At 45.4% G+C, this 17,837-nt stretch overlaps 1 protein-coding gene across 41 annotated transcripts in view; it reads right to left on the bottom strand.

Annotated features, from left to right (window-relative positions):
• The window catches only part of SORBS1 (sorbin and SH3 domain containing 1), a 171,910-nt gene that overhangs the window by 79,827 nt on the left and 74,246 nt on the right, over positions 1-17,837 (bottom strand). For 38 of the 41 annotated variants that reach the window (XR_004693865.2, XM_060275087.1, XM_060275086.1 and 35 more), the window contains exons 3-5: positions 15,954-16,025; positions 9,316-9,411; positions 1,418-1,540 (exon numbers count right to left, since the gene is read on the bottom strand). Coding sequence is in view for 40 of the 41 variants with exons in the window: in XM_060275087.1 (XP_060131070.1) it covers positions 1,418-1,540; positions 9,316-9,411; positions 15,954-16,025 (291 nt within the window). In the remaining variant the exon portion in view is untranslated. The remainder of the gene's footprint in view (positions 1-1,417; positions 1,541-9,315; positions 9,412-15,953; positions 16,026-17,837) is intronic. The other 3 variants (XM_060275095.1, XM_060275088.1, XM_060275089.1) reach the window with 1 other exon arrangement.

Genomic DNA, 17,837 nt, shown 5'->3' with positions numbered 1-17,837 from the left:
GTCGATGATAGTTGGGATACAGTTTCTAGGGCCTTCTCCTTCCGACCTTCAAATGGCAGAAGGGGTTGTGACTTCCTGAAAGGATCTCAGCCAGCGGGTGGAACAGGCCAGGGGCTGTGAGACGACATCTGAAACTAGTCAGACCCAAGCAGCCTTGCGGTGCGGTTTTCTTCAGAAACCCCATCATCCCATCCCTTCTGAGAGGAGGACAGCAGGTTGAAAAGAACAAAGTGGCTGGTTAATGGAATGACTTTCATTCCACCACCTTGCTGGGGAACAATGTGAAAAAGCATTGCTCAGCACTGTGATGTAAGAATCTGTCTGCTGCATTTTTATTTTTATTTGTCGTTGGAGTCCATAATGGTGACTATGCTGCACCTCTCCTGACTTCTAGCCACCGGTAGATCTTACCCTTCATAAATCTGACTCGTTCCTTGTTGAAGCCATCTAAGGCAATGGCCATCTCCATACCTTGTAGGGTAGCAAACATTCCATAAATTCATTATACATTGGTTTAAAAAGTGCTTCAGTCCCTCCTCTTGTACCTGCAAGCAAATGCCACCTCAAGAACAATCCTGTCCTCTCAGGGTCAGTTACTCATTTGAGCATTGTTTATTGCCTTTGCTTGTTTACTACGATTACGTATTTGCTATTTAAAGGGAGGCTGAGCTTTATTGACAACAGAATCAACTTGGGAATACTGTCTACGTCAAAATGCCACTGCGGTGAGAGAGAGCACAGCCCTCTGGGGCCGGAAGATGCTTTGTCCCCATAAAGGAGCATCACAATGAAAACACATCCGTTTCAAGCTTAGAATTGAACAAAAAAATTAACTTCATTCCGAAACACCGGGTTTTGAAAATACAAAATTACTGAACTCAAAAATTCACATAGCTGAGATCTGAGACAGCACATTCTGAATTTCTAAAATGGAGATTTTGTGCTACTGCTTAAGTTCTGATGCAGACATATGCATGATGTTACTGAACTATGTGACGTGTCACTGCCATTTTTGCTCTTTTTTCAGTCACATTTCACAACTAGGATTTGGTTTTCAGCTGGATCAAAAGTTGCTCGCTGCAATTCGTAGTTTTAAAAACCTGAATGTCAAAAGCCAAACATAGCCCACATTTCAAGCATGTAAATTAAATTTTTAGTTTAAAACTGGAGTTGGTTTTGAAATACTTTTTTTTAAAAGACTAGAGCAAGCATCCCCAAACTGCGGCCCTCCAGATGTTTTGGCCTACAACTCCCATGATCCCTAGCTAACAGGACCAGTTGTCAGGGATGATGGGAATTGTAGTCCAAACATCTGGAGGGCCGAAGTTTGGGGATGCCTCACTCAAGTGGCAGCAGCTTAAACAACAAGCACTTTGACTTTCTAGTCTATGGCTATTATCTCACACTTTGGACTTACTTTCAGAGTGGGGGACGTCTTGTGAATGACTTGTAGGACTGACGCTCCGATTCTCCTCATAGGTGGGAGATGCCCAGAGGCTCACAGCCCCCTTTCCAGTACAGACTTTGGCAGGATCCAGGTCTACAGGGGCAAAAAAAAACAACAACATTAAGATGATGAGTTAGAACGTGAAAGAATCTTAAATCATGCTGTCTTCACAGAAAGCATCCTGCTTGCTTCGCTTTAGCATCTAAGCAAATTGATCTAGTCATAATAGTGTGGATGGAAATCAGCTTTTGATTCCAGCTTTAAAAATATATATACACTAAAGTAAGTTTATCTGCAGAGAGATGAGTCAAATTTCCAAATCAAGACCATGATCTAAAAAAGGAAGTTACAGGTAGGTAGCCGTGTTGGTCTGAGTCGAAGCAAAATAAAAAAAATCCTTCAGTAGCACCTTAAAGACCAACTAAGTTTTTATTTTGGTATGAGCTTTCGTGGGCATGCACACTTCTTCAGGTACACTTGAAACAGAAGTCAGATGCATGATCAAGCTTTCTTTAGCACCTCAGCCCTTGCTTCCCCCCCCCCCCCCGCAGGACCAATTGCAGTCATCAGCAGTCGTTAACAGCCATCTACAGGTTTACCACTCCCATCAGCCCATCACCCATTCCCACCCACCCCACCCTCTGTATATACATAAGGGTCTGACTTCTGTTTCAAGTGTATCTGAAGAAGTGTGCATGCACACGAAAGCTCATACCAAAATAAAAACTTAGTTGGTCTTTAAGGTGCTACTGAAGGAATTTTTTTATTTAAAAAAGGAAGAAAATACAAAATGTATAGATATTAGACACCACGGTTGCATTTTCATATATACCACTAGTATCAGCCAGCCAGGATTATATTTCTGTCCCATCCTCTGTTGACTATAGTTGTACTTCACCTAAGCAGCCTATCGCAGCAGCCAGAGCAGCTTCTTCACTATAATAATTAAGGCACACAAACTGATTCCTATAAGACTGTCTAGCTTCTGGATATGTGAGATTTCACACGAAGCAGCTAAATGGGATTCCAGGGAATCTCCAACTTCTAAAGCTACTTTCTGGGTGGGAAGAGGCACTAACTGCAGAAGTTTCAGTGCCCCTCAGGCTGCCAGTCTTTCCTTCGCAGCTTGCTTCTGCTCCCCTGACCATAATATCCCCAACTGCTTCCCATCTAGGGATGCGAGAAGGCAGAAATCTCCATTCCAACCGGTATTTGCCACAATCAGCACTGTTTCCATTCTACTGCAGTTCGGTTTCTGCCACACACTATAATATCCGTTACGCTATCCATTCTTTAACATAGGTCACGTGACTTACTTAAATATTTGCGTAACTTTCAAAGCATTCGTTCATTTCAATGTAAAGGAAATGTCAAAACTACGTAAAAATAGGAATTAATTATGCATTGTTTGCAGACTTAAACAACAACTCATGTATTCATTTGGCTGATTTCCAAAAACATGTGAACTGCAGCAATTTCTGCTTCCTTTTCCATTTTTGTCAGAATTCTCCAACTTCCCGTTCTCTTCTTTCACCTGCCACCACTAGCCCTGGTGTGATCAGCGGGGTACGGAGCCGCTCAGTCACCCGGGGTGGGAACCCACTCCGGAGCTTGCACGCGCAACGTCACTATGTGACGTAACGACGCATACGCACTACAGAGCATGCCAGTGGATCCCGTGCTGACTGCGCACGTGCTGGATACGGCACCTGCGCATTCCAGGGCGCCGCTCGCACACGGCGGCCCATAACAGGGGGTTGAAACGCGGCAGCCCATACGGACTGCACATTTGCGGGCGGGGGGCCGGGAGGGGCACATCGAGTGTCACCCCCCGGGGTGGCACCCGGGGCGGCCCACCCACCCCCCTTGCTATGCCCCTGGGTGTGATACTTGCTTTCCAAAGTAAACCTACACAGTCCAAACTACTTCAGAATCTTAATTTGTTGGCAGGGTTTAATTATTATGGTCTGCCTCCATCAGAACATCCTTCCAGGAGGCTTAATGAAATGCTGGTAGGCAGAACAGATACTTTAACAGTATCTGGCTTATAAGTATTTTATTTATTTATACATACATACATACATACATACAGTGGTATCTCGCAAGACGAATGCCCTGCAAGATGAATTTTTCACAAGATACATGGTGACTCGCAAGTCGAATTCGTTTTGCGAAAAATTCATCTTGTGAATCGCGGTTTCCCATAGGAATGCATTGAAATTTAATTAATGTGTTCCTATGGGCAAAAAAATAAATAAAGTTCAATGCATTCCTATGGGAAACCATGATTCGCAAGACGAATTTTTCACAAAACGAATTGACTCGCGGAACGAATTAAACTCATCTTGCGAGGCACCACTGTACAAACATACATATATTCCCCGCCCATCTGGCTGGGTTTCCCCAGCCACTCTGGGCGGCTTCCAGCAGAATTATTATCTTTGCAATGCAATCTTATGCATGTTTACTCAGAAGTAAGAATCGCCGCATTTGGTGGCACTTCCTCTCTTATAAGTGTGTATGTTCTGCAGGCTTAAAGATGGAACGTGATCCAGTTGGGTGGTCGAAGGATGACTAGTTCAAGCAGTCCAAACCCCACTTTATAACAAGGCAAAACAGCCCCCATGGACTCCATTATCCAAACATACAAAATAAGAATTTGCATATTGATTTCCCACGCCTGTGAGGTGGGCCAACGCAACTCCCATTACACGAGGGCGTGAGCAGAGAGATAAGCCCCACCGACCCCAATGCCTTCCTGTACATTCCTGCAGCTCTCCCATAGCACGAGTGCTAAACTTCTGCGGCAGGGAGCCTGCTGTGCTTAAACAGAACCCTGGTCTTCCAAGTTCAGGTCCCAACAGGTGGGAGGCAACAGGAATGGGAACGTGCGGCAGGGGGACCACCACCACCAACAACAACAACAACAACAACAACAACAACAGATCTCTCACAACAACAACAACAACAACAACAACAACAACAACAACAACAACAGATCTCTCCCTGTACTCCCTGCAAACTAGTTCTAGTGACTTCAGGATATCGGATGGAAATGGCAACCCTTTGTATAGACATCTTTTCTTCTTTAAAGAACATGCAACCTGTGGCCCAAGGGCCAATTTCAAAAGTCCTCCTCAAGTGATTCACTAAGACCCCTCCAGCAACACTGAGGAGTCCCTTCCCACAGCAGTGCAGCAGAAGGGGAAAGGGATGCCAGAAAGAGAGAGGTGGGTTGCTTCAGTTCTACCCACCAATGGCATGCCCTTTCCCAACAGATTATCCCTGAGGGAATGCAGCAGTCAGTACTGGGCAGCCACCATTTTAAATTTCTGGCAACGGCTCTGGTGCATGGCCACCTTGGCATACCTGCCAAATTGCTGTCGGAGAAATAAGGGACCGGCCGGAAGTAGCAGACCGGAAGTAGTGCTGCCGCCATTTTGGAACTGGGTGGAGCATGCTCAGAAGCGACTTTTGATGCTGCTTTGCCCAGTTCCAAAATGGCCACCGCGCCAGAAGTCGCACTGCAGCCATTTTGGAACTGGGCAGAGCAGCATCAAAAGTCGCTTCTGAGCATGCTCCACCCAGTTCCAAAATGGTCGCCGCGCCAGAATAAACCGGGGGGAAAACAAAAACATCTGTTTTTTCAGCTAGGAACAGCTGGAAAAATGAGGATTTCCCAGGGAAAACAGGAGATTTGGCAGCTATGCACCTTGGGCCACTGTGAAAATTAAAATGGCAGCCAACAAAACCCCAAATCAGAAGATTGGTGCAGCCCCCAGGCATGCTATTATAATTAAAAGGCTGCAATATTTTTTATGAAAGAATCAGATGAAATTAGCAGGCATCGTAGCTCTACCCAAGTGGATGAAGTCAAGTCTGCTAAATTCCAGACAAATAGACAAAGGGGTTGTTTTTGTTTTTGTGCTGGGCACCTTTAAATGTTTATTTGTTTTTTTAAAGGTACTGTCCCCCACACACCCATGCCAAGGCCCCTTTGCATTTACTTTCTCAAATTGAAAGCCACAGAAGATGGAAGCGGTCCCTCCCCCCCAAATTCACTATAACTTATTAACCTTTGCACCTATTCTTCAGGTTGCTTTCCTAGGGGCACCTTTACAGTTTGTGATGTTTTAACACTAAACTATTGCTCACAAAACCACAGGGAGGAAACAGACCCCTTTTAGCTGCCCCTCCAAACTAGGCACGCAATCCCTCCATCCCACCCGTTTCAGTCCTTCTGAAATTTAACAGCTCTCTTGCCTAGGGGGCACCCCTGTGGTCACGCAATCTTCATATAAATTGATCACAGAACAATAGGAGAGATTAAGTGAACCCTTTAAAGGTAAAGGGTAAAGGGACCCATGACCATTAGGTCCAATCGTGGCCCACTCTGGGGTTGCGCGCTCATCTCGCATTATTGGCCGAGGGAGCCGGCGTATAGCTTCCAGGTCATGTGGCCAACATGACAAAGCCGCTTCTGGCAAACCAGAGCAGCACATGGAAACGCCGTTTACCTTCCCGCTGTAGCGGTTCCTATTTATCTACTTGCATTTTTACATGCTTTCGAACTGCTAGGTTGGCAGGAGCTGGGACCAAGCAACGGGAGCTCACCCCATCACAGGGATTCGAACCGCTGACCTTCTGATCAGCAAGCCCTAGGCTCAGTGGTTTAACCACAGCGCCACCTGGATCCCTAAGTGAACCCTTTAGCCACCCCAAAAATTGTAAAGGCAGCCGTTGCAGGAAAACCGTTGGTGTTATCAGCACCACGCTCTAACCAACTGATCGTGGTCATCTTTAGCATGAGTGAACATTGTGCTGTTTTATCATTCTATTGCTATTTATTGATATTCTGTGTGAACAGCTTTGAAGAGCTGTATTGAAAGGTCTTAAATGTTTAAGGAGGCACAGCTTTGAATTGGTCTGCAAGAAATATCGGTACCGTCCTCTAAAGCGTGAAACAAACTGCAGACAATACTAAATGATAGGCTCTCTCTCCTGGGAGCATCTATTTCCCCTTTTTAATTGCATCCAGGCTGAGGAAAGAGTCTGCTGCAAATCAAATGCTCACATACCGCATGATGAACCCTCATCCTGATGGAAGTTGTCCTTTTTCTATCCCCGCCCTTCAAATGTGCAATCTTGAATCTTCAGTTTTTGTTGAAACAGAGTCTGCTTTTGCCCCAGGTCTCGTGCACAGCACAGAACATCTACTTGCTGAGGAGGGAGGCAGTGTGAGCGTTGCCTTTTTCCCATTGCTGAAATCTGAGTGACCGATTAATTGGTTTTGAATGGGCTTCTTTTCCTTCTCAGAACCAGGCCTTGGGGGCATGGAATATAATCCCTGGGCCCAGCTGAAAGGAGGACAAGTAGCAAGCCGGCACGTCTTAAAAAGGTAAAGGTACCCCTGACCGTTAGGTCCACTCGCGGACGACTCTGGGGTTGCGCACTCATCTCGCTCTATAGGCCGAGGGAGCTGGCGTTTGTCCGCAGGCAGCTTCTGGGTCATGTGGAGGTGAGGAGGGGGCAGTTTTGCAGGGGGACACAGATTGGCAGTGTTGGGGGAGAGGGGTGGGTTGTGGAGGGGATAGGTTGGGTAATTTACAGGGTTTTTCTAAAGCTGGAGGTACAGCTTTAGGAATGGACCCAAGGACTTATTGCCTCTGAAATTATGCAGAGTGTGAAAATATTTGTTTGCTTTGTGGGTTTGTCCGAGAGCCGAGTATAAATTAATTGAAGAATTTTACTTGGGGTGATTTGAGTGGGAAATTAGCTCTCCTGACTTCTGCGAAATTTAAATTCTAGTACTGCACAGTGGTACCTTGGTTCACGAACTTAGTCCATTCCAGAAGTCCGTTCTTAAACCAAAGCGTTCTTAAACCAAGGCGTGCTTTCCCATAGCAGCGGGGGACTCAATTTACAAATGGAACACACTCGACAGGAAGCGGAACATGTTCTGCTTCCAAGGCAAAGTTCACAAACCAAAACACCTACTTCTGGGTTTGCAGCATTCTTAATCCAAGTTGTTCATAAACTAAACTGTTCTTAAACCAAGGTTCCACTGTAATCATTTATGATTTTGCACCTATACTCATAAATCAGCACATACAATTTAGAGGCAACTTTGTGCTTATGGGCCCATGCGCAAAGCCTTTTAGCTTTGTCTGACACCTTTTGTGTAAGCAAATATTATACTATTTTATCAAATGATTGCTGTCATTTATTCATATTGTATGTAAACGTGTTGTTGTTTTTAAGAGCTGCTCCCAGCCATCTCTCCCAGCCAGCCTGCAGCCAGCCTGCCCAAGATGGATACCAGTCTCTCTTCTGCCTTCTTCTTCCCATAACACCTTGCTCAAAATCTCTCCTTCCTTGCCACCTCATACCCAGTTACTTTGGCAACCTTCCCAACCCCCAGTCTCTGTTCACACTTCAAGCCAAGGGGAGAGGATAGTTCTCTTGCATTGCCAATGACTCTCAATACACCTGTATTGATTCTTAACGGCCCTAGTGTTTTGCATAGGCTAGCCCAGGAATTCCACTGCAGCTCCTATTCTCCCTTCATATGCTAAATAATCAAAATCCTACCATTTATTTAGAGTTGCCATATATGTCCTCTTTTTCCAGGACACGCTCCTTTTTAATGGGTATGTGAAATAAGAGTCGTCATAGCGATCCATAGTTTAAAGTAAGGTAAAGGGACCCCTGACCGTTAAGTCCAGTCGCGGACGACTCTGGGGTTGCAGTGCTCATCTCGCTGTACTGGCCAAGGGAGCCAGCATTTGTCCGCAGACAGCTTCTGGGTCATGTGGCCAGCATGACTAAGTTGCTTCTGGCAAAACCAGATTAGCACATGGAAACACTGTTTACCTTCCTGCCGGAGTGGTACCTATTTATCTACTCACACTGGTATGCTTACAAACTGCTACGGTAGGTTGGCAGGAGCAGGGACCGAGCAACGGGAGCTCACCTCGTCGCAGGGATTCGAACCGCCGACCTTCTGATCAGCAAGCCCTAGGGCTCAGTGGTTTATCCCACAGCGCCACCCGCGTCCCATAGTTAAAAGTAGAAGTTGGCAAATGTGTCCCTCTCCTTTTTTTGCTCTTCAATATATGGCAACCCTAATTTGGTTTAGCAGGGTCCTCCTCCTGAATCTATAACAATCTCGGTTTTGGAATCTCGGTTTTTGAATGTAATCTGTTACGGACATCTGTTCGACTTACAAAACGTTTAAAAACCAAGAATCAAAGGGATGTCAGCAAGTTCAATGGGGTGGGGATGAAAAACATGCCTCGGAAACCATTCGACTTCCAAGGCACGTTCAAAAACGGAAGCATTCAATTCTGGATTTTCAGCGTTCAGCTTCTGAAACATTCGGCAGCCGAGACGTTCGAAAACCGAGGTTTCACTGTATAAGCAAGCACAATTTTGAATTAGTTGGTGAAAGGAAAGAGGAAGAAGTTTAGGTCCCAAAGCATGTGTGCGCTGAAGTGGGAATGAGCAAAAGGGGGTGACCTGGCCGTGGTCTGCATGTGCCCTCACTAAAGTCCTACCCCTTTCAAAACTCACCAGACACTCACTACTGAAGCAAGTGGAGACCTGCTCATAACTCTTTCCTCCCTCCTCCATGGTAAATTATCTTCAGAATGGCTCTCTGGTGAACTCTGCTGGCATATTTGTTGTTCTGGTCTAATTTTATAGAGCACTGACGAAATCTGTGGCCCGGCAAAGCAGTGGGGTGGGGTGGGGAGGATGGTGCAGAAAATCTATTCTAGCAACAAGGAGGCAAAGCAAAAGACCTGGGAAGAATATATGGAGAAAGGACCAAAAATAAAAGAGAGAGAGGGAGAGAGAGAGAATTATACCTGTCGGCAACACTAGACCAGGAGAACTTTTCACTTTCTTCACGGGAATTATTTTAACAGCAGAAACAGAGCGTGAACATAAAGGGACATCATTCGCTGCAAACATAAGAGTACAGAAGATGGTGCGTCCAAGTCAGGGAAAAACAAAAGGGGAAGGGCATGTGGGGAAACATGACATAAAGTATTCTAACAATGTCAGAAAACTTGATAATTAAAACATTAGGCTGTCATTCGCATCTCTCTCCCCACCACAGACCAAGAAGGGTTCGATTTCCAGGCAGTCTGGAACAGGAGACTTTGTAGGGCTTCTCTGACCTCTCCAGGAAGGAGACTAGAAAAATGAGGGTAACTTTTCCCTCTTTCATATCTCCCTGAGATATGCTCCGGCTGGTGCTAGAAGGCGCAGGTTTAAGGCTGGTTACCAGTCCCAATATGCAGGGCCAGATTTAGGTTTGATGAGGCCCTAAGCTACTGAAGGTAATGGGGCCCTTTATATGTCCAGCTGTCCTTTCTCAACAACAAATTATCGTTGTTGTTGTTTTTATATAATATATGCTATATGGTAATTTATGGACCTAATAGGTATCTCAAGCCATTTGCACATAACAAATAGGAGCCTACACAACACAAAACACTGTTGCTGTATGTATGTTTTATTTTATTTGGTTTTTTTATCTTATATTTTGGAAATGTACACCCAGGTTTTTTCCCCTTTAAATCTTCTTGGGGCTCCCAAGAGAGTAGGGCCCTAAGCTATAGCTTGCTTAGCTTATACGTAAATCCGGCACGGCCAATATGTTATTGTTACAGTGTGTGTATGTGTACCTGATTCCGGCGGATGTCCCTTTTCCTGAAATATACCCACATCTTACAGAAAGGGGAAGGGTTTTTTCTCCATTTTGTTTAACTGCTCCACATACATGCTCCACCCTAAACCCTCCCTCCACGATGTTCACCATAAACTATAAAGATGCAGACCAATTGCCATTCTCCCCCTGCCTGCCTTCCTTTTCCAAACCTCTCTTCCTTAACCGACACCGTAAAATTCCTCGCCTCTGATTCTCTCAGCCGCAGACTACATTTATGAACTCAAGAATCTGCTGAATTTGTCTTCTTCAATGCCTTTCCCCCCAACCCCCAGGGTGGAACTGGGGGCTGGCCACATTAAACAACTCCTTACTGAGTGAAGTTTTGTCAGACTCCTTCCCCTCCCCAGGATTGCAACTGTTCTACACAAAGATTCGACAACTGGGGCTCTCAGAGGACCTCCTAGGAGCTGTGGCTTTTCCAGCTGCTAAGGCCATGTTAAAAACTAGGTTATGGGACACAGAGCGACAAACTAACCTTAGGCGTGAGGAAAACATGTCCCCCTCTTTACTTTCTTCTCTCTTAAAACATGTCCCCCTCTTTACTTTCTTCTCTCTTGGGTGCAGGAATTCACTCCCAACCCAATTATTTACAATTCCTGTACAACCCGCAAGAAAGAAGGACCTTCACGCTGGATAGGTTCAACGCCAACCCCTCTAACCTCCTCTGGGGTAGGTTTGCAGAAGAAGGGTAGGTTTGCAGAAGAAGACAGGATCTGCCCACTTGATTGAAACTCTGGCTCACATGGTTCTTGAATGCAAAATGTACTATGATATCCGCCGGCAATACTTGGACCAACTATGTATTCTAAATTGGAAACCGGAGATAGAGGTCATACGCTTCCTATTACAGGGGAAAGATCAGGACTGTAGCTGAGTTCCTCTATTTGATCTTTTGCCGCCAAAGTACATTACAGGATCCTGCCCCTGTTGGAGACCCACTGAGGTGAAACAGATTGCTGGCCTCCCCTCCCTTTGACGAGTGTTTGTACTGATGGGTTGGTGATGGGATCGCACTGGACTCTTTTTTGTTTGTTTTTAAATGTAAATGATGCCAATAAAGGTTTGGAATGAAACATTAAACAACTGAGAAATCCAGGGTCCTAGAAGAGCTGCAATTTGACAGCAGCGTGCCAGCTGCCCCCACCCACCCTGAAATAAGATGTCGCTGCAAAAAGAGAGCAGCTATTGCCTTTGGCATTCAGTGTGAACCCGGAGGATCACTGTCTTGAGATGAGCTGCTATAGGGTCTTGCTATCTCAATCCCCTCAACTTTCTGCAAGTCTGGAATGAAGCGTCCACTAGACAGCAGCGAGCTCTGCTCTCCCTCATCCCTATTATTGAGAATGCAGCATCACTGTTTGAAACAATTACCGGTACTTCTTGCTTGCCAGCATGCATTGCACAGAAGAAAGCATCTTCAGTCTAGGTTATAAACTGCTTGAAAGGTTACATCAGAGAAAACTTTAGTCTATGTGGGGAAAGCTGCAGCACTTATCGTTTTGAAATACTGCTGACTTTGGCAATATGCAGGATTGCATGGGGTCTATTTCACAACTACAGGCGCCTCTGAATTTACCAGGTGGCGCTATGGGTTAAACCACTGAGCCTAGGGCTTGCTGATAAGAAGGTTGGCGGTTCGAATCCCTGCAACGGGGTGAGCTCCCGTTGCTCGGTCCCAGCTCCTGCCAACCTAGCAGTTCGAAAGCACGTCAAAATGCAAGTAGATAAATAGGAACCGCTACAGCGGGAAGGTAAACGGCGTTTCCGTGTGCTGCTCTGGTTCGCCAGAAGTGGCTTTGTCATGCTGGCCACATGACCTGGAAGCTATACGCCGGCTCCCTCGGCCAATAATGCGAGATGAGTGCGCAACCCCAGAGTCGGTCACGACTGGACCTAATGGTCAGGGGTCCCTTTACCTTTAATTGACATGTGAGCAATGCACTCACTCGTCACACCGAACCTGGAAGTGACTTTAAAAATGGCAAGAACAGCACCCAAAGAACTTTTTTTGTTGAAACGTGGCATAGAAAGATTCAAGCATAGTATACAACTAATGAACCATTGTATATGTACCGTAGCATCTGAACATGGGTATAGGAAGAAACCCTTAGGAACCATATGGATCTCATCTCTATAGGAAATGAGGGAAACGGTGTGGCAAGAGTGCAGAATAAAATGGAAACGCTACTTGTGTCCTTATTTTTAACCCATTAACCTATGTGTTCTGGAACTCTGAAGAAAAGCTTCCAAGGAAAAACGGATACAATAAACCAGGCTTCACAATACAATACAAGGTAGGGAGCCTTACTCATTTCCCCCCAAAAGGCTATACAACTTTTGGGGGAAGTGGCTACTGTGAGATGCACACCATCAGCGGGGGAGGGCGAAACATGCACATACAGTGGTACCTTGGATTTTGAACAGCTTCGTTCCCGAACAACTTGGAACGCGAACACTGCAAACCCGGAAGTAGGTGTTCCGGTTTTCGAACTTTGCCTTGGAAGCCGAACGTGCTCCTGAGCTTCCATTTTCACTGTTGTGCACCTAATTTGAGTCCTCCCCATCATAATTCAGGCTTTTCCCCTCCCGTTTTTACCCTTGCGCGTCTAACTTAAGTCCCCCCCCCATCGCAATTAAGGCTTTTTTCCTGCTGTTTTTACCCTTGTGCAGCTCATTTGAGTCCCTCCCACCCCCATCATAATAAAAGCCTTCTGTTTCTGATTGCAGTGGTCTGAGATGATATTTGATGCTTTCATTTTTGCTATTTATTTATTTTTTGCGTTTCTGTGGCTTTTTCATTTTTGTGATTGTGGCTTGTTTTTCGTTTTATGATTGATTGATTGATTGATTGTGTGATTGCAGAAATGGATAAAAGCCCCCCCCCAATCTTAACAATGACTATCATCGGTGCAGGTAAGAAGAAAAATAGTTTCAATTTTTATCATCTACAATACTCTCTTATTTATTTTATAGTACAGAACATTGATTACTGCTTTCATTTTATGGATCAATGTTCTTGTTAGATAGTAAAATTCACGTTAAATGACGGTTTTAGGGGTTGTTTTTAAAAGTCTGGAACGGATTAATCTATTTTGCATTACTTTCTATGGGAAAGTGCGCCTTGGTTTTGGAACGCTTTGGTTTTGGAATGGACTTCCGGAACGGAAGTTGGAGAACCAAGGTACAGTATCCAGTATTCAGAAACAACTCTCTCACTACTTGCCCACGCATTTATTCCTGCATTGCAGGGGGTTGGACTAGATGAGCCTTGGGGGTCCCCTTCCAACGCTACAATGTGATGATTCTCACATATTCAGCTCACTGGTTTCCAAGCTGCACGCTGAGAAAGGTATTTCCTTTTTTTTACCAGCAGCATAGAAACAAAGACAAAGACCTCTTCCTCTGCCCACAACTCAGTAGCAAGACCCAGCCATACTCCCTTTCCCACGCTTTTGAGCTGTAATCTCCTATCAACTGGGCTTGGGGCTGGGGCTGGGGGGATATTACCAGGAGGGGAGGCATAAGCCAACCTCATATAAAGTCGCCCATCCTGCCATGACAGTGTCATATGCAAGGCGAAGGCCTGGAGGGCCAAACTACACATTACACTGAACACACCGGCTTCTGTGTTTTTTTGTTTAATCCTTTACAGACATGGGACGAGCAACTGAGACTGCAGCAAATCCTGAATTCCGAATAGGGCCCGGATATGCGGAACGGGTTGAGGCAGCTCCAGATCAGCCCGAAGTGGACTGGATAACATCCAGAGCTCAGAGCACTCTCTCAGAAAGCCAGACTTAGCCCTCCTCCAAGATGCTGCAAAACAAAACAGCACCTCTTCCTCTGCAAGCGAGGAAGGAGTATTTTCAATATGCAGGGCTTGAGCTGGCAATGTATTAACATCCTTAGCACTGTAAGCCTGCAGTAAGAAAGGACGGGCTGTGAAGCTGCAGAGAAGCCTGAAGAGATGCATGTCTTCGCAAGCACCTTGGACAACTTCTCTTAATTTCTCGGGGGACTGCTCCTGTTCCTTTTGGGTTTATCCGGGTAGCCTTCCTTCTACAGAAGCAGGCCAACTGCTGCATCAGGCAGACTGCTCCTCTACTTTAATTCTCTTACTTGTTCTACTGATTTGGGGGAATCTATTGCTCATCTCTCTCCTTGAAATTTATTTACATATATGTGGATTTTGCGAATGTAGTATCGAAAAGAAAACCCAGCAACCGCCTCCTACAGCAGGGAATAATTAATTAATTAATTATTAGTATTATTATTATTATTAATTTATACCCCACCCATCTGGCTGGGTTTCCCCAGCCACTCTGGGCGGCTTCCAACAGAAAAATGAAATAAAATAATCTAATAAACATTAAAAGCCTCCCTAAACAGGGCTGCCTTCAGATGTCTTCTAAAAATCTGGTAGCTGTTTTCCTTTTTGACATCTGATGGGAGGGCGTTCCACAGGGCGGGTGCCACCACCAAGAAGGCCCCCTGCCTGGTTCCCTGCAACTTGGCTTCTCGCAATGAGGGAAACACCAGAAGGCCCTCGGTACTGGACCTCAGTGTCCAGGCAGAACGATGGGGGTGGAGACGCTCCTTCAGGTATACAGGACTGAGGCCGTTTAGGGCTTTAAAGCTGGCTTTTCCATCTTCCACAACTAATATTTGTGTTTTTAATGGTTTGTTTGCAATCTTTATTGCCATTGCTATGAGATGCTTGTGTAGAAGGTGGTTAATATACTAATGCTACTAATAATAAGGTTTTGTATTCCTATTCAACATAAGGTAAAGGTAAAGGACCCCTGGACAGTTAAATCCAGTCAAAGGCAACTATGGGGTTGTGGTGCTCATCTCACTTTCAGGCCGAGGGAGCTGGTGTTTGTCTACAGCAGGCATCCCCAAACTTCGGCCCTCCAGATGTTTTGGACTACAATTCCCATCTTCCCTGACCATTGGTCCTGCTAGCTAGGGATCATGGGAGTTGTAGGCCAAAACATCTGGAGGGCCGCAGTTTGGGGATGCCTGGTCTACAGACAACTTTCCGGGTCATGTGGCCAGCAGGACTGTACCGCTTCTGGCGCAATGGAACACTGTGACAAGTGCCAGGGCGCATGGAAATGCCATTTATCTTCCCACAGCAGTGGTGCCTATTTATCTCCTAGCACTGACGTGCTTTCGAGCTGCTAGGTTGTCAGGAGCTGGGACAGAGCAACGGGAGCTTACCCCGTCGCGGGGATTCAAACTGCCGACCTCCTGATCAGCAAGCCCAAGAGGCTCAGTGATTCAGACCACAGCGCCACCCGCGTCCCCTCTATTTTTATTGCTGTTGCCTTGAGATGCTTGTGTAGAATGCGGTTAATATACTAATGCTAAAGGTAAAGGGGCCCCTGACCATCAGGTCCAGTCGTGTCCGACTCTGGGGTTGCGACGCTCATCTCGCTCTATAGGCTGAGGGAGCCGGCGTTTGTCCGCAGACAGCTTCCGGGTCATGGGGCCAGCATGACAAAGCTGCTTCTGGCGAACCAGAGCAGCGCACGGAAACGCCGTTTCCCTTCCCGCCGGAGCGGTCCCTATTTATCTACTTGCACTTTGATGTGCTTTCGAACTGCTAGGTTGGCAAGAGCAGGAACCGAGCAACAGGAGCTAACCCCGTTGCAGGGATTCGAACCACCGACCTTCTGATCTGCAAGCCCTAGGCTCTGTGGTTTAACCCACAGCTAATACTAATGCTACTACTGTACTAATATTTTGTATTGTTATTCAACATACCTCTGTCTTGTCCATTACTGCTCAGCACCAAGCCGTTCACAACGGTGCTTCCAACTTCAACTTCTTTGCATTCTGAAAAAAGAGCAGGAATGATCAGTACAACATTCTCATGCTGAATCCACAAGGATAGGAAAGTGTCTGAGGTGCCCACTGTATACGGAAAATGCAGGAGCAAGAAACAGGAAACAGAATTGGAGCATGATGTCGCGTGCAATTCATACCCAAGTTCAGGGAAGGGGACACTCAATGAAAATGCAAAATGTCTTCCTCAATATTGGAACATACTATAAAATCACTTAATTGATCGTTTCCAAAGATCACACTCTAAATAAACGAAAAGATCTTTTTGTATGCAGTAGCAGCAGCGAGAATTCTACTTGCTAAATATTGGGGAAAAGAGGAGACCCCCAAAATTGGAGAATGGCAAGAAAAATTATTAAGTTATGTGGAATTAGCTAAATTAACAAATGCAATTAGAGGGGGCAGTACTAAAAAAAATTATCCAAAATTGGGGGAAATTTTGGGGAATATCTTAAAAGGCAGTGCCCCATGATAAAAACTTGGATTTACTTTTAATATTCCGTACAGATCAAAAATTTGGAAATTAAGTGAAGCAGTGTAAAAAGGTATGAGTATATCAGCCCAGGAGGAAGACAAGTGGAAGTTGGTTTACAGAAGAAGGATGTATATATTGGATTTAATCGATTTATTTGATATATTTGATGTAGAAATTTTTGGTTATGTATAAATTTTTGGTTATGTATAATTTGTGTTTTAGGTGTGGTTTATTTGTTCATATTATTTGTATTGTTTTTATTGTTATATTTTGTTTCATTTTTTATTTTAATCTCAATAAAGAACTATTAAAAAGAAAAGAAAAGAAAAATCACACTCAGTGCTCGCATTCATTCAATCTCTCTCGCTCCAAGTTTCCAGCAGCTTTCCCCTTCTTTTCCTGAGAGGTGTTGTGCCCTTAATTATTAAAGGTTGATAATGGGACAGGAGAGTCCCATGGACTGCAATAAGATCAAACCTATCCATTCTTAAGGAAATCAGCCCTGAGTGCTCACTGGAAGGACAGGTCGTGAAGCTGAGGCTCCAATACTTTGGCCACCTCATGAGAAGAGAAGACTCCCTGGAAAAGACCCTGATGTTGGGAAAGATTGAGGGCACGAGGAGAAGGGGACGACAGAGGACGAGATGGTCGGACAGTGTTCTCGAAGCTACAAACATGAGTTTGACCAAACTGCGGGAGGCAGTGCAAGACAGGAGTGCCTGGCGTGCTATGGTCCATGGGGTCACGAAGAGTCGGACACGACTAAACGACTAAACAACAATGGGACAGGTAAAGCACAGCCTTCCTCACCTATGACCACCTAGTCAGCGAAATTCTGAACCTGTTGAACGGCTGCCTTCAACGCAGCCGTTAAAAGATGCAGAGCATCTTTAAGGTAAAGCAAAGGTGGCATAGCTAGAGATAACACTGTGCTGTGGGATGCACGCCTCTCTCCAGAAAAGGACTGAGATGAGATCATTCCAGATTGAGTCGGCAAAGGAAGTACATTCAGGAGGGGACTAACTGGAGCAGGGCAGTGGCGACTGACTATCTGGTGAGTTCAGTTCAGGGTTTTTGTGGTACAGTGATGCAAAACCCTTTGGACCGCAATAACAAAAGTGTAAGAGTGTGTGTGTGTGTGTGTATGTGAGAGAGAGAGGGGGGGGAGAGAGGGAGAGAGGGAGAGGGGGGAGAGAGAGAGAGAGAGCGCACGCTTGCGCAGAAGAGTACTATCCTTACTGGTGAGCCAAAACAAACAAAATAGGGAAAGAAGGAAGAAGGAAGAATAATTTTCTTGCATTCTCCAATGACTCTTGCAAAAGTTCCTG

The sequence above is a fragment of the Zootoca vivipara genome, chromosome 5 (assembly GCF_963506605.1).
Source record: "Zootoca vivipara chromosome 5, rZooViv1.1, whole genome shotgun sequence".
In the NCBI taxonomy this organism is placed as follows: Eukaryota; Metazoa; Chordata; class Lepidosauria; order Squamata; family Lacertidae; genus Zootoca; species Zootoca vivipara.
Note: the sequence above shows the minus strand (reverse complement) of the source record. Positions and strands in the feature narration are given on the sequence as shown.